We start from the raw sequence: 15,719 nt of genomic DNA on the forward strand, positions 1-15,719 counted from the left end.
GGGCATTCTATTCGCGAATATCCATCCGCATTTATCTCGTTATGAGGTTTCCAGAAACTGATCGTATTATCGCAATTTTCAAGAACTTCCGGTCGTTTTTGTTGTGTTAAACGTTCAAAAATAGCAACCAAGTTGAGCACACAATGCTGAAAATCAAATAAATTATTTCGGATACGTAATGCTTCCGTTCATTACTATTCAGATAATTGGAATCATTCTCCAAGTTAGCATTTTCCATACGAATCAAACAACCTGTTCCTCCTGAAAGCGTATTGAAAACACGAAAAAAAAAACAAGACCAAAATTCACAACGAATCGACGTCTCGAAATCCTCTATGGAAACAATTTCACATATAAATCGATCTAATTTTCCTAAAACCGTATCTTTATTCAAGTTGTTACAAAAACATTTCAACCAAAAGATATCGAGCAATCGTTGATCTGTAAATAAAAAGAATTGACGGATTTCCACTCATTTTTCAGAACTCATTACAGCCCGCTTCTCTGTTAGTTCTCTAAAAAGATTGACTAGAATAGAAACAAAGATTAATTTTGCACGAAATGGCCTATACACCCACCGCAAATGGCAAGTAGTAAGTATTCTATGCAAACACGTTAACATTCGTTTATTATGCATATATAATATAATACTGTATAGACCGCGGAGCCCAGCATTCGAAAATACCGCGAGTATAGGTGCTCTGGTCCGCTGACAGAAAATCATTGGAGGGCTGTGTGCGCATATATATATGCCTCTGTGTCTTTGTATGCATGTGGATGGTGAAAGGGGCCCGAAATGGTGTACGCATTTACAGCATCCCCTCATACTCGTAATACTCGGACGAATTCGTATTCATACGTTGTGCAAAAGTGGAGAGCGAACGCGAAAGCATGCACACGCCCTGCTCGCGTGACGCGGGCATTAAAATTAATGAAACGGACAGGAACACGGGCGTTTTAACGAAATGTATGTGGGCGATCGGGCGTAAGGGAACTCTCGGACATCGAGCTGCTGTTGAGAGAGCAACAGCCCGCGACAATACCGGAACAAATATATTCTCCGCCCTACCTATTTTCCACCACCGACAACAGGATACCGCTCTGTCGAAAAGCCAACCAAAATCCCTGCGCTCATACCTCATTAAAATTATTTTCACTCTTCGTTTGATATCTTTCTAAAACTATTTCACGTGCTACAAATTCTGGATAACAAGTGTGTTAGAAAACTTTCAAATAATCGAAAAAACAACAAGAGACGGGGAGCGAAGGTTCGAACATTTTCAAGCCGTTCGTTTTCTTCGCTTTTATTCATAACTTTTTGATGGATACTAAGACCACTTTGAAATTATTTATTTTTAAGAGCTTTTGTAGAAATGAGCAGTTTTCCATAAAGTCTCGTGTGAATAAAACGACGAAGCATGTTGATCGAGTTACATGATAATATGTGGTTAAATATTTTTAAAAAACCTTTGACTTGATAACGATAAAAAAATGAATCCTATTATAATTTTTCAGTCTTCGTACTCTGGGACCTTTCGAACAGGAAATACACAGTTTAACAGTGCAGTTTTCGCAATTATTGTTTCATTTTGTAACAGTGTGAATATTAGAAGGATCTTATAACATTGAAGAATCGTACAGATTTCATAGACACCCAATTTGAAATATTTTCGAGGTTTTTTGGTTCGGTAATCGTCGAAATGTCAACTTTCGATTTGGCAGTAGTCATTAATTTAAAACGCTGACGTTTTTCATTCTTCTGTGACTATTTTCGTAGCTCCATTTCTTTCATAACGACATGAAATTTGTATCTTTATGTTTGAGTTTCGATTAGCCACTCGAATGTTTGCCGTCAATAACGAATAGAGAGAATTGATCGTGTTAAATTCACGACGGAACTTTGCAAGTATATTCGTTTGGCAAAGTCCGTAACTTGTGCCCGAATTTGCCTTCAATTTCCGAGAGGAAATCTCTTCGGCGTTGTGGTTTATCGTTGGATTGTCCAAGCGCTTTGCGCGGCTCTTGCTTCTGGTTTTCAAGCTGGCTGAATTATCGGACCGAGAGCAAGAGACGGAGAAGGAGAATTTTAGTGAGAGATGGGACAGAGGGGGGAGAGAGAGAGAGAAAAGACGATCGAGTTCTTAATTGAGAAACTTGACTCCTACGTCCGCGCAGAAACTCGGTGGACGGAACTGACGTGTACCCAAGGAAGGGAGGAGAGTGATTCTTCGCAAATCTTCGAGGAAGCAAGATTGTTCAGGGAACGTCAAGTCTTCCCGAACTCACTCGTACTTCCACTCACCGCGTACGAATATAAATTCGTCCATTATCCTCAACGGCCTGATCAGTTAATGCGACGAGGGTAACTTTGCATTCCTTCTCTCTCTCTCTCTCTGTCTTGTAATTTTTTCTTGCATATATATAATCGAGAATCGGGCGTATAATGAATATTATTAGACGTTCATACATTTCTTGAATGTCATTAAACACGAAAACTATGTTCGTCCATGGGTGCATGGTATCCACTGATCCAGTCGTGATTAGTCTCGTGGAAGACTTTGGGGCAGCAGATTGTTTTTTTTCATCTGTGAATTATTTTTGTAATAACGCTAAATCTCATAATAATCCGGTATGGTCTAGTGGCTAGGATATTTGGCGTCCCATTTTCAAACCTTCGGTTTTTAGCAAGTATTATTGCTGTCCACGACTTTGCACAAAAAAATGAAATGGAAATTGCATAAAGCTAAAAACAAATTTGAAAAATTCTGTTTTTTTTGTTTCTCACAGTTTCTCCGTATCATTCATCATTTTTATTTTTTTTTGTATTTACCAACTTTTCATGTTCCTGCAAAACCTTCAATGTTCACCATTTGTGGATAAGTCAAATCTGCGTCAACGTAGTCAGCCGTGTTCTTGCTGATTTGTTAATCAAGTAACGTCATTAGAAACATGTATAATTTCAGGTTATTAACTCGAAACTTTTGTGAAGAGTGGCCACGAATGTTCGTGAGTTCGCGATTTCCATAAATGGTTAGTTGCTTTTGAGGTAAATATTTTTTATGCGTCATCTTATTCAAAACTAAAATTGGAAAAGATAAATTCAAGAACATTGAGCCATCTCGCGGAACTGAAGTTCAAGTTTTACGCTTGTAAATTCATGATTTATCGACAGTCGGTAGCAACATTAGTGAGTTTTGATCAATTCAACGTTATAAAACTATATCGAAATTTCGATTCTATCCATCTGATTCTACACATGAAATCGTAATCTGCTGTACCCACATTAAAAATAATTTTTCGAGACATTAAAACTCAATGAAGAAACAAATGGATACGAGCGTAGTTAAGTAAGAATTTTGTTATTAGAATTTATTACCTATGTGTATGATACAATAAACAGAGCTTGCAGAACCTCGATCAATATCTAAATTCAAGTATCATACCACTTGGATTTGGCGCTTGGAACCGCTTGCAATTTGCTTTTGTAATTATTCACGAGTTTGTTGAAATTTGCTTCGTCTGCTGTGATCTTTTTGGAGCCTTGCTTCGGCTGCGAACGAGAAATTCTTATGTCATCAATTTTATCTTATTAAGAAATTTATAGGATAAGATATCACGGCAGAAACGTTTCACTGATTGGAGAACTAATTCAGAAAGAAAATCAATCGAGACATTATTGTTGTACAACTGTTCAATCAGATTGGAAATTTGAAAATAATGCATCGAGCTATTTGCTGTTTCCGCAATAATAGTTGAGAATATGTGTTTTTCCACGATAACTGCTTCAAATTACTTTACCTTGACCTCTTGCCTCGACGCTCGCATTTCCCGTTTTTTTGCTTGAATCTTTTTCGTCTCTTTCACTTTTTTCTTCTCAGTTTTACACATTTTTTGATGCAGCATAGCTTGACTCTTCAGATTATATCTGGATCTCATTTTTTGTTCGCCAGGTTTGCTCTTTATACCAGAATATTCTGCAGATGCTTCGACGGAATCTTTTGGTGCGCTCAATACTTTTACCCGTTTACGAACAGGCTCATTTGTCTTACTATCCGTTTTTTCACCATTCCAAAGAGGATTATGCTCTCGACTCTTCGTTATACGTCGTTTTTTCGCGTTCACCATGACACGATTCTCGATCGAAAATGCTACAATTGGCCTCTGCCAATAAAACAGCCAGTTATTAAAAAGAAATTTCATGCTATAGCTGGGAATCTTAGTCATTCACACGTACCTTCGTTTTTGAAAATATGTTTGGATTATTGTTTATGCTTCTCAACGCCTTTAACGCATCTTCGTGATTTGTGAAAGCTACGAATCCAAATTCTTTCGATTTTCCAACTCCTTTCTCATCAACGTTCTTCAAATCTCGCATCACCCTCGCCTGAAAATTTATTCGTTGATTTTTACAGAAATAACGATGTTCCGTTGACTCTAAGGTCAAGTATTTTTACGTAAATTATAATTCCATCAAAGGGAAATAACTTGATTCGCAATAAAAAATATTTGACAACTTTAGGAAGCACCATTCAATAAAAAAGTATCCATGACAATGAAAAAAGTAAGCATATTTTAATACCTTTGTTTTTGGCACGAATCTCAAAAACATTTTTTACTTCCTAAAACATTGACGTTCACAAGTACTTGCTTCGAAAACTCGAAACGAAGAACTATTAACTTATTCAACTTCTTTTATAAAAAATTTTATCTCAACCAGTAAATAATAACGCGTATAAAAACTAAAATCATTACCTCTTGTATGAAAGCTTTGGGACCTGCATGCTTTTTGAATATCTCTCTTAATTGAGAATCATTGAGAGTCGGCGGCAAATTGTGTACTACCAGACGAACCCTTGACACAAACATATTGAGATTTCTCAACATTTGAGATTTCCACTGTTCCATTTGCAAACGTTTGGCCATGTCGCTCACAGATACACCCACAGCCGCAGGGCTTCCCGCTAATATTACTGCGCACAAAAAAGGACATACAGTGGTCAACTATTTTTTGGTTTTGATATTCTAGTTAGTTTTGATCACATCAAAAAGTATTTTTATTTTTATTAATCGAAATTCGATCTTGAATTTGACGCGGGGGTACCCTCAATAAATTGAACAATTTACTCAAACTAGAAACGCAGAAACCTTGAAAAACTTTTAGTCAAACTATTCAATAATGGACACTGTAAATTATTTTGACGAATTTGTTTCATAATTCTCATGAATTATTTCAGAACTGCCATGAATTATCTATAATATGCAAGGTCTTTCAATGTTGAAACGTGGAAATATTAAATTATATTCGTCAGTACGTACCACCTTCTTTCACGAGATACAAGTTTCGTGAATCTTTGATCTTTTCTTTTTTGAGACTTTTATTGTCTTGAACCGCGTTCCTATTCAAAGCTCTGTGAGGATCGAGCACTTGGTCGTGCAAACGCAGTTCAGTACCAGCGGATAAACATTTTTCAGCGTCTTCTACATTCTATAAAAATATAAATTCCATTATTGCGATAGGAATAATTATTATAATATACAGAATAATTATAATGCAATCAATCGAGATATGGATAATCGAATATGATACATTTTCCTGTACAGTTATATGCGCTCACAAACAAAAAGAAAACAATACTGATACAATACAAACAAAAAGAAAACAAATGATTATTTCATTAATATTTACCCGGAATTTGACAAAAGCAGTTCCTTTCGAATGCTCTGTTAGAGGGTCCATGCAAATTAAAGCATAATAAACAGGACCATATTGTTCCATGCGCTCTCTCAACTCTTCATTTTTAACAGCGAATGGAACATTTTTTAAAAACACCGTTTTTCCTTCATTGACATCATTGGAAATAACACGGGGTCTTGCTCTGTCATCCTGAATTTCGTCTTCTTCATCTTCATTTTCCGTTCCTTCGACACTTCCGTTTTTCTCTTTTTTGATGGATCCATCGCTGTCCTCATCCTCTGAACTGATTTCTTCTTTTATATCATCTTCATCACTTTCTTCACTTCCATTAGCATCTTCACTAATTACCTTTGAATCTTTCTCCTCAGGATCTGACTTTATTTCAATTTCTTCAATTTCTGACTTTACTTCTACTGATGTTGTTGCTTTATCAAATTTAGTTTTTGCCACAGCTTTATCAACCACCATGGGTCTGCCGAGAAGAGGTTTCATATTTTCAAAATGAACTGCTTTTGATGCATCTTGAGCAAGTTTGTACTGGATAAAACCACAGCCGAGACGTTTTCCATCAGGCTTTGTCAATATTTTAATTTCCTCTATTGTTCCGTATTTGGAAAAATGCTCTCGCAAAGCTTCCTCAGTGACCTACAATTTATCATTTTAATACATAAAATACTTTTCTAAAATAACTGTCCACTTAAATTGTTGAGAAATTTTTTACTTACCTGAAAAGCTAAGTTTCGAATTACAATCCGCGCTCGTTTTTTTGCCTTCCTGAGTTTCTGAACTTTTCTGTCTACCCTCTTCGAAACACCTTTCTTTCCCTTGCTTATGACTTCAGTATCGCCATTGAGTTCAGATTCTACATTCTGCTCATTATCCAAATAAACTTCTTCGTTATCGATCTCTTCTTCATTTTCTTTTGAACTTGACTCGCCATTCAAGTTTTCTTTCTTCAAGGTCTTATCTCCAATTTGTTCAATGTATTTCGACTTTGATATTGCCCAAGCAGTGTTTATTGGCCGGCCTATGTACCAAAAGAACATAAAACACTCATTTTTTTTTGTAATTAGCAATGACAGTTACACTACAGTATCTAAATGCAATTTAAAAAACTTACCAAGCAATTCCTTTTTGTTGGTATTAAAAATAGCTTTTGAAGCATCCTCAACTCGTTTAAACTGTACAAAACCACATCCCACAAGTTTGCCATCGGGACGTTTCAGAAGATCTATTTGTTCAATTTCTCCAAAAGGCTCGTATAATCTTCGCACATCATTTTCAGTGGCCTATCAAAATTTCTATAATTTTTAAACTCGTCCCAAACAAAGTATTTTTATAGAATGAATATTACTCGATACCTTGAACGATAGATTGCGCACGACAATACGAGCTTTTTTGTTCTGTACTTGGACATTTTCCTGTCCAGTATTGCCATCTCCTTCTTTATTATTTCTCGCTTGTCGTTTTTTATTGCGATACGACCAAGACAATTTTTGTCCGTCTTTTCTCGGAAAACCTTAAAAAATACAATCATTTTCTTAAGTATTCTATTCAAAAGTAACGAACAATTTGACTAGATAATTCTGATAAACAATTTCAGTACTCACCGCCACCCGGTTTACCCATGATTCACAAATGTTCGTTTACAAAGACGATTCAATAAAACACATGCTCAACATCAACATAACCTCATTTGCAAAAGTATCGTTCTTTCCTAATCTGTTATGAATACTAAAAAAAAATTTCAAAACTATTCGATAATATACCGTTATCGAAATAATCAACGTTCCTGAATAACCAATCCTACAGTTTTTTTTTATAGAATTTTTTAGATATTCAGTTTTCAACACACTCGTGAGCAGAATGGAGCACAACGCAGTCATACAAAATACACGTGTATATTTGTATTTAGCGGTGATTTTTCGACAGGTTATGACAGACTTCTCGTAGGGTACATTCTACTTGGACGCTGACAGTGTTAATAATAGCGCTATTTTGCGTTCGACTTGGCGTTGTAAAACGCTACCGTTTAGATTTTAGATGGGTGCGTTTAGAATTGTGTTCTCAACGCTCCCGACGTTCAAGTGGTTGAACGCATCCACAGAGAGAATCGTCTTCTGTTATCTCTGTTATCGTACTACTGCTTGTTTCGCTGTCTTCACTTTTCGATTAATCCAGTGTTATTTCGTCGAGTAATTGAAAAAAAGAACAAGATCACTCATTGGTTCCACCATTTTGTAATCGCACAAAGTCGAACATGACGCGAACGCAACCATTTTCTCCGACGCGGTTCACACTCAGTTCAATTTTTTAAATATAGTTTCGAGATAGGATGAACCGAGTTTAAACTCGGATTAACGTTGGAGAAAACGGGCATTAGCGTTATTAGCGTTATTAACGCTGTCAGCGTCCAAGTAGAATGTACCCTCTAAGTTTAAACTCGGTTCATCCTATCCCGAAACTATATGAAAAAAATGGAACTGAGTTTGAACCGCGTCGGTGAAAACAACATTAGCGTTATTAACGCTATTAACGCTGTCACTGTCCAAGAAGAATGTACCCGTAATCACCCGTAATCTCGTTATATGACTTCCGGTTCTATCATTCCTACCTTACCGACTTGAAAAAGTAATTCCATCTGGAGAACTTGAAGGGAACTTTCCTGTCCCTGCTATAATTGAAATGATAAAAAATCTAGTGGCAACACTGAACTGAAACAACTTTAAAATAAAAAAAGAATCTTCTGTATTCTGTTGCTCACTTCGTACGAGAATTCCAACGGTTGCGAAAAAAACAACCTTTCTTTGTACGTGGTTATGTTTAGAGTGTTTCTATTTTTTGTAATTTCCCTGTGCCCATCGGTAATTATTATTACAAAAACCGGAGCGATACTGTGAGTCAATCTGTTGGTGTTAAAATTTGTGTCCCGTTGAAGCGTCGACCGATTGGTTCTCGTATATCAAGCATACGAGAAAGTGAAACACAAAGCAAATATGTCGATTTAACGGTAGAAATGTTGTTGCAGATGTGCATATATTTAATCAGTCAAGACCATGGAAAGTATGTCCAACACTACAAACAAGACAGAGCAAGAGGGAGATCTCAATTCGCTCACCATGTCAGATATCAACGATGATATTATAGACGTATTAGGATTCGATTTTAGTGATAATGACACATGGTGAATGTTTTTTTTAAATATACAGTTTTTTCTTTTTTATATTCTACGAATGCTAGTAATAGTTTATTACACAAATCTTTCACTGCCAACAGGTTGCAACCTCCTAGTCTGGGTGCCGCTGACAGTAGTCCCAGCAACATAGACTCTTGGTTGAAAAGCAACATAGAACAAGACTGCAACAATCCCCATGGTAAAATTATTAATTGATCGTTTTACCATAATTAAAGTAGTTTGGCTGTTTGATAAAGTACAATGAAGGTCCACTTTTTTGTATGCTAAATGATAGTTTAAGGTCTGCTGATAACGATAAGCACAGTTCCTGGGCCTCTTATGAGGCACAATTTTTAATTATTTTATTTATTATTTTGAGTTTGTAATACAGTACCCTACGGGAGAACTCACAATAATATTAATTGTGAAAAAATTATACGGTATTCGAGCTTCGAAAAAGTTTATACCGTATAGGAAATTTATCACAGATTCCGTTTTTTAAAATAAAAACATTACCTCACAGAGCTTTTAAGAAAAAAAACATGAAAAAACTTTTATTTTTGACGTTGAAAACAGATGTCAGTCATTAAGTTGAACTGCTGGTAACAGCTGATTGAACTTCTGGCAAATTTGGAAATCATGAGAATTTCATCAAATTTATTTTTGAGACTGACTCACGTGCTTTCATTTGTCTAGTAACTTTACCATTTTTTAATGAATTGACCATATCTTTTCCTCAGTACCATTACACTGTTATAATTATTTTTTCACACAATAAAAATGTTCCCTAAGTTATGTGTATTTAAAGTGTCACCGATACCGACTCAATCATTGACTAGTCAAGTTGAAGTATAAATTTTATCTTTTATGATATTTTTAAAGTATTTTATTACATTCTTATGTAAAAATATTCTCAATGTAAGTGTATATTTACTAATAATTTAGACTTGAAATTAATCAATATAAAGTAGTTGCAAACTTAACTAGTCATAGAATGGCTGAACTACTTTAACATATTCCTTGTCAAAACTATTGATAAAAGAGAAAGTGTTAAGAGTGAATAGCTGTTCAAAATGCTCTTAGATATTCGGGCAGGGTCATGACAGAGTAGAGAAAAGTAAGTTGGATGTAGTGCGATAGATTTGCAAAAACTCTTGGAGGTACGAGAGTTATTAGGAGTAATCATTTTGCTGTTTACCTGTTACTTAATATCTTTAGTTTCGACTAAAAAACAATCATATCAAAAATTGATTTTCTCGATGCTGAAATGTTAGTATTTCATCAAATATTTTTTTCTTGATATCTCAATCCAAAAAAACTCTGTAAAGTTCATGCATTAATCCCAAAAGTATGTTTGAAGTTTCATTTTCCAAAACCAGTCACATTATCATGGTTTCCAATTTAACTTCAGTAAGCTAAATTTCAATGGAACGAATACTGTAAAAAATATGGCTTTTATGACTTGAGAGTATGGAAACTGGAGGATGATTCATTTCTTGGGTTGGCGGTAATTTAAATTGAGCTTGTATCTTTTATTTGTCATTTATAGATAGTAAAAAATCGATTGATACCAGAACATTCACGAGGCCAAAGAAAAGGTCTGGGCGCCTGAGCTTCGATTTTGTCACTGAACCAATACCATCACAGTCTGGAAATGTCTGGAATCGAAGTACCCAGAGCCCAATGGTACGGTTAAATTTTGCTCCATTCTCATGTTTCATTTCAGTTGCTAAACATTTCTAAATCGCATACAAGTTAGTCCATAAATTTTATGCTATTAAGCGAAATGTCACTTAGTTTTTTGAAACTCAATGATATTTCAAAAATAATTCGAAAAACATTCATATTCCAGAAAGAGGATGATGAAAACGCGGAATCCACGGGTCCTGAAAAAGGCTCGATACCACACATGTTGAGACCTTCAATACCTGGGATAAGCGGTCTTTCTTCAACTCCACCAGGTCACGAAAGTCTCGAAGCTTTCCTGAACATGTCCCAATCAAAGGGGATCGATTCGTTTATCGACCTCGCAGAACCGGAGTTTTCGGACGATTTGATGGACGTATCCCAACCGTCGCTTCTCTACTCGTCCGTTAATTCAGGAGTGACCGATGATTTGTCGCAGACGACAAATCAATCTTTAACTTTGAATGAGACACAAGCATCGAAAAACCCGGGTATCGAGGACTCGCAAATCCTCACCGAATCAATGATGCAGATGAGCATATTTGGCGATGTCATGGATGTAAATTTTAACGATACTTTTGCTAAAAATACCGCCAATATAACTGTGTTAGAGAACGAGGACTATTGCACATCCGGTGATACTACTTTCCTAGCGACGACTGAAACTAACCGAGACCTCGAATTGGTCGGTAGTTTTAATACCGCTACGTTTAATAGAGGGAAGTTGCAACTGATGGATGCGACTTATACACCGTCGTCGTTAAATAAAACCTTGACGAATGATCCTCACGCATCTTACATTGTGAGCCGAAGCCCGTGTCGAACTCCAGATTTACCTACGTCTCTGATGAACGATTCCAGTTATATCGTCACCCCTGAGATCATCGATAGCAAAAATTACATCGCAGAAATAGACATCGCTAAAGACGCTAGTTTCATTATAACCAGCACGAATACGAATCCCTCGGAAAATACAACTTTCAGTTTAGTTAGCCCGAAACCTGGAAATCAAAACGACACTTTCAACGTAAAAATGTTTGACACGACTTTCCAGAAAACTCCAGTATCATCTGCTACCAAATGGCGGAACAATGCGCCATCGGAAATTCTCTCGTCGGTCGACGAATTCACGGTATCCGAACCCTTTAAAAAGCCAACGTCAGAAAAAATTGACAGGAAGACAGACTCCGCAAGCGTTGTAACATTGAGCCAAGGTGAATCTCACGAGGATCTCGGTAGCACATTTTGTAAACCAGCCCCGAAGGTGCATTCTAAACTAAGCGCTCCTCGTTCGTTGTCTAAACTCTTTCAAACTCAAAACATTGCTCAACAAAATGAAACGGTCAACATGGACCCTTTTAACGCTACTTTCGATAAGCCACCAGTATCTACATTTAAAGCATCAACTATCGATTCAGCGTCCAAGCCACCCTCATCAATGAAGAAAGCCAACGAACTCTACGAACCTCCGATGAGCGCACAAATTGAAGAGCAACAAACTTCAGAATCTCTAAACCGAGGTAAATCACTCGAAAATCTTGATACAACAATCACAAAACCATCTCCAAAACTGCACTCTAAAATGAACGCTCCGCGATCATTGTCGAAATTTGGCACCGTTCCAAACACCATGCAACAAAATAATACATTGAACGTCCACCAATTAGACTCTACTTTCCAAAAGACAACGATGCCTTCACCGAAAACATTGTCAATTAGGTCCGGGCTCAAATCGCCTTCGAAAGAGAACGTGGCGAACGATACGTTCAAGGCTCCTTCCCCTAGGGCACAAGTGAGATCCTATTTGAAACACGAGCATGTTGATTCGACGAGTCATGGTGGTTCGCTCGATAATCTTGACAAAAATTTTCATAAACCCGCAACTCAAAAGCTCAATCCTCCTCGACAGCTTTCAAGACTTCCTCAATCTTTTCAAAAATCGAATCCCAATCTGGGATCGAGTTCGCTCAAGTACACAGCTACAACGACAAGCGCACGCTCAACCATATCGAGCTTCGGCTTCAATCGGGAGACCGCCCGACCGAGCACGGCTCGAAATGTTGATAATTTACAATTTACGAGCAAACTACTCGTATTGGGAAAAATGAAGAGTGGCTCCGAGCAACGTCTCGACGTAACCAGAAACGTCTCTGATCTTAAAATTTCTGGAACCGGTGGATCGACCGAAAGTATTGATAGCACACAGAGCGCACACAGTGCGCCAGACTTTGATGACAGACTCAGTGTACGCTCGGACAGCAGCAATACTTCTAACAGTATGAGGTCAATGAATATCGAAGAATTTCAGAAAATCGTCCGTCTGCGAGAGCAAAGTAAGCACCGAGATTCATAAACAGAAGTACAGAGACGAAATTATGATAGTGAATAACAACAGCACGTTTTATCTCATTTCTCCAAAATTTTAAACTCTTATCAAATTTGAAAAAATTGATAAAAATAACAAAAAAAATATATTGTTTTCTGAAAAAAATCTGATATCCACAACAATCGGTTTTTAAGTTGAAACAATTTTATTACGCAAATGGAATGTTATTCGGTGTATTTTGGAAAAATTATGTTTGACCAATCGGTCCATTTCGACATTTTCTGTCGAAGTGTTTCTGAATTAATTACGACCCACATCGAATGGAATAAATTTAATGTCGGGATATTCTTACAGGTATAAAAACCGAATCCACTCCGAGACCCGGGCGAAAAGTGATGGAGAACAATTGGGTCGCTGCTCCGAACGATTTGCCTTCGCCAATATTAAAAAATGGCCGTGAAACGTATGGAAGTCGTGGAAGTTCTCCACGGAGTACAGACTCAACGGTGAAAACAAGTTCGCCGTTGTTGAGCCCGACGGAATCTCTACAAAATTTACCAATTGACGTTGTCGAGTCGAGCAAAAGTAACGTGGAGAGAGATAAACTAACGATTCCCCAAAACAAAAGTGTGATCCCAAATAAAATATCGCAGGTATTGTTGCAATTTTTTCAGTATTACCATGCTGCGAATAGAATTTTCTCAATTGAAATTTACATTTCTCCCAACCGAAATATTTGATTTGACATTTTTCAAATAACACAAAATAATTTATGTATCTATTAATATCACTGCTATGGAATATTACTCAATTAACCTGATTCATTTTTCTATACAAACGACACTGTTGAGTTGATTCGATTACTGAAAATCGAATTCCGGCTTCGATGATTTTATTTCTCAATTCATGAAAATAAGTCAACATTTCATTGAAATAATTTTTGTTGCTTCAGGCCTCCATAAAACCTCCACTGAGAAACACTGGTGAGCATCGAACAGGACTGAGGCCACCGTCGAGCTGGACATCAGCGAATAGGCCAGCTAGCGGTATACCAAGACCAGCGTCTCGAATACCAGGTCCAAGATTCGTTCGACCAAATACAAAGATCAATCAAGGTGATACGAAAAAATAATTTTTTTTTTTTCAAAAAAGAAATATAATAGCGATAAGAACAAGAGAGAAAGAAATTTTAACCAAGGGACATTGTACATATAGCGCTTGAATAAATTTTATCTTGGCTCGAATTCACTGCCCGAACAAAAAGAGCTCGTATTTTTCTATATCTTCGGTGAATACGAAAAAGTGAAATACAAAAGGAATCAATATCGGTATTTTCGGAATTGCATCTACTATACAATTGCACTACGAAATAAATAAAACGATTCAGTATTAGAGATCTTCCTTGAAAATTTTTTTATCAGTTTGTCAATTGTAATTGGACGTCTTTCTTTTTCACATCACCAGCGGGGCATAATTTAGACATTTTTAGACTGATTGCTTAATCTCGCCGTTTTACGCTAGAAAATTAAAAACGTCGATCGCATATTGATCGTCTATTTCAGCGCATTATTTTATTCACTCATATTGTATTATATTTATTTATTCTTCCGTATTAAATAAATTTTATATGACTAAAAACAATAGATTTATATTTGAGATTGAAAGAAAAAAGACGTCGAGAAATGTCACAAATTTATGAATTGGAATTGATAATAATTTATTCGCTTAGACAAACGTGTGTACAGAATCTCACTATCAAGTGCAAGTACCACACGTTAAAAAGCACCATTATCACTTTTACTCAAACCAATCATATTGCATGATCAAGCAACCGATGCAGGGATATTTCCATCTCTATTTCGAAGTAGGGTTTTTTTAATATCCGGCCCAAAATTGCGTATCACTCAACATATCAAAAACTGATATCTATAAGAGTTTTATATCGAATGTTTCATAAGTGTGTTAAACGAGATGCTTAAATAATTGTTTGCATCCTAATTGTTGTTTTACCTTGTTGAACATAGTTTTTGAAACGTCTTTTTTCACGGCGTCTCAAAAGTTTACCTAATTTGCAAACTATTACAATTACTATAAAACATATCGAGAGGCACTAATGTTTCATTTTTAACCAGAACAAAGCTTCTTTTGTATAAATTTGTTAACGAATATTAGTGGTCTAATATTCATAACACTTTAAAGAATTCACTCCGAAAATAACAGTTGTTCGCGTCCATTACATGGTACGTAACGAAATCGAATAATTTGTGCGCTTATGTGGAATCGCGAAGAACAAATGAGACAAAAGTCACAGAAAACTGTTAGTCGTATGGAATAATATTCTATTCCATTGTGCTAAATTCTCCAAACGGTCCTTAACGCGATGGAGAAAAAAATATCGTTAGATGGCGTTGAACTAATTCATTATTCGATTAAAGTCTCGTGCGATCACGCATCAATGTTTCACAACGCCTTAAGTGTGTTACGACCTAATTGGTTTACTGATTTGAATGTCGAGGCAAAACTTATAACGCAAAGTGTAAATAACGACAGACGAGGATTTGGTGGTGAATTCACATGATTTATTTGTATGTACCGTCGTATTGAATCGGCTGTTTCAACCCGAAGTGCCTTCACTCTGCTCTATCACTTTGTATGCGGGTGAATTTTTAAAAATTTTTATTATATAACACGCAGTTTTATACTTATACCTATATATTTATAGCAATTGATTACCGCGTTCAATTATAATAACTGGTATTTTAAAAACAAATTTATAATAAATTATACATTTGAACCGATCAACGACTTTATCATTGACATATCTCATTCCTGATCCT

General features: G+C 36.3%; 2 protein-coding genes across 5 annotated transcripts; one reads left to right on the forward strand and one right to left on the reverse strand.

Annotated features, from left to right (window-relative positions):
* Window positions 1-3,343: 3,343 nt before the first annotated feature.
* LOC122406478 (RNA-binding protein 28) lies at window positions 3,344-7,843 on the reverse strand. Its single transcript, XM_043411948.1, has 10 exons — window positions 7,306-7,843; window positions 7,057-7,214; window positions 6,816-6,984; window positions 6,421-6,722; window positions 5,687-6,340; window positions 5,317-5,485; window positions 4,753-4,970; window positions 4,235-4,384; window positions 3,799-4,161; window positions 3,344-3,550 (listed from the first exon to the last, which is right to left on the reverse strand). Exons 1-10 carry the CDS (start codon window positions 7,322-7,324, stop codon window positions 3,431-3,433), a joined length of 2,322 nt encoding a protein of 773 aa, XP_043267883.1. The 5' UTR covers window positions 7,325-7,843; the 3' UTR covers window positions 3,344-3,430.
* Window positions 7,844-8,425: 582 nt separating this feature from the next.
* On the forward strand, window positions 8,426-15,680 carry LOC122405929 (uncharacterized). 4 transcript variants are annotated; one of them, XM_043411011.1, is made up of 7 exons: window positions 8,426-8,504; window positions 8,724-8,879; window positions 8,972-9,069; window positions 10,420-10,556; window positions 10,723-12,889; window positions 13,237-13,535; window positions 13,835-15,680. In XM_043411011.1, exons 2-7 carry the CDS (start codon window positions 8,752-8,754, stop codon window positions 14,012-14,014), a joined length of 3,009 nt encoding a protein of 1,002 aa, XP_043266946.1. In that variant the 5' UTR covers window positions 8,426-8,504; window positions 8,724-8,751; the 3' UTR covers window positions 14,015-15,680. The 4 variants fall into 4 exon arrangements, with proteins under 4 accessions (XP_043266946.1, XP_043266943.1, XP_043266944.1 ...); XM_043411008.1 differs by having other exon boundaries at window positions 8,448-8,591; XM_043411010.1 differs by having other exon boundaries at window positions 8,454-8,559.
* The last annotated feature ends 39 nt before the right edge of the window (window positions 15,681-15,719 follow it).

Source organism: Venturia canescens, chromosome 2 (genome assembly GCF_019457755.1).
Source record: "Venturia canescens isolate UGA chromosome 2, ASM1945775v1, whole genome shotgun sequence".
Classification (NCBI taxonomy): domain Eukaryota; kingdom Metazoa; phylum Arthropoda; class Insecta; order Hymenoptera; family Ichneumonidae; genus Venturia; species Venturia canescens.

What these genes read in the sequence shown, in the direction of transcription:
- LOC122406478 (XM_043411948.1), bottom strand. An exon ending in CCAAAGCTTTCATACAAGAG is followed by an intron (nt 4,385 to 4,752) that starts GTAATGATTTTA and finishes ATAAATTTTCAG; the next exon opens with GCGAGGGTGATGCGAGATTT. An exon ending in CGTCGAGGCAAGAGGTCAAG is followed by an intron (nt 3,551 to 3,798) that starts GTAAAGTAATTT and finishes TCTCGTTCGCAG; the next exon opens with CCGAAGCAAGGCTCCAAAAA.
- LOC122405929 (XM_043411011.1), top strand. Translation starts at nt 8,752, where the DNA reads ATGGAAAGTATGTCCAACACTACAAACAAGACAGAGCAAGAGGGAGAT. An exon ending in TTTAGTGATAATGACACATG is followed by an intron (nt 8,880 to 8,971) that starts GTGAATGTTTTT and finishes CACTGCCAACAG; the next exon opens with GTTGCAACCTCCTAGTCTGG. An exon ending in AGACTGCAACAATCCCCATG is followed by an intron (nt 9,070 to 10,419) that starts GTAAAATTATTA and finishes TGTCATTTATAG; the next exon opens with ATAGTAAAAAATCGATTGAT.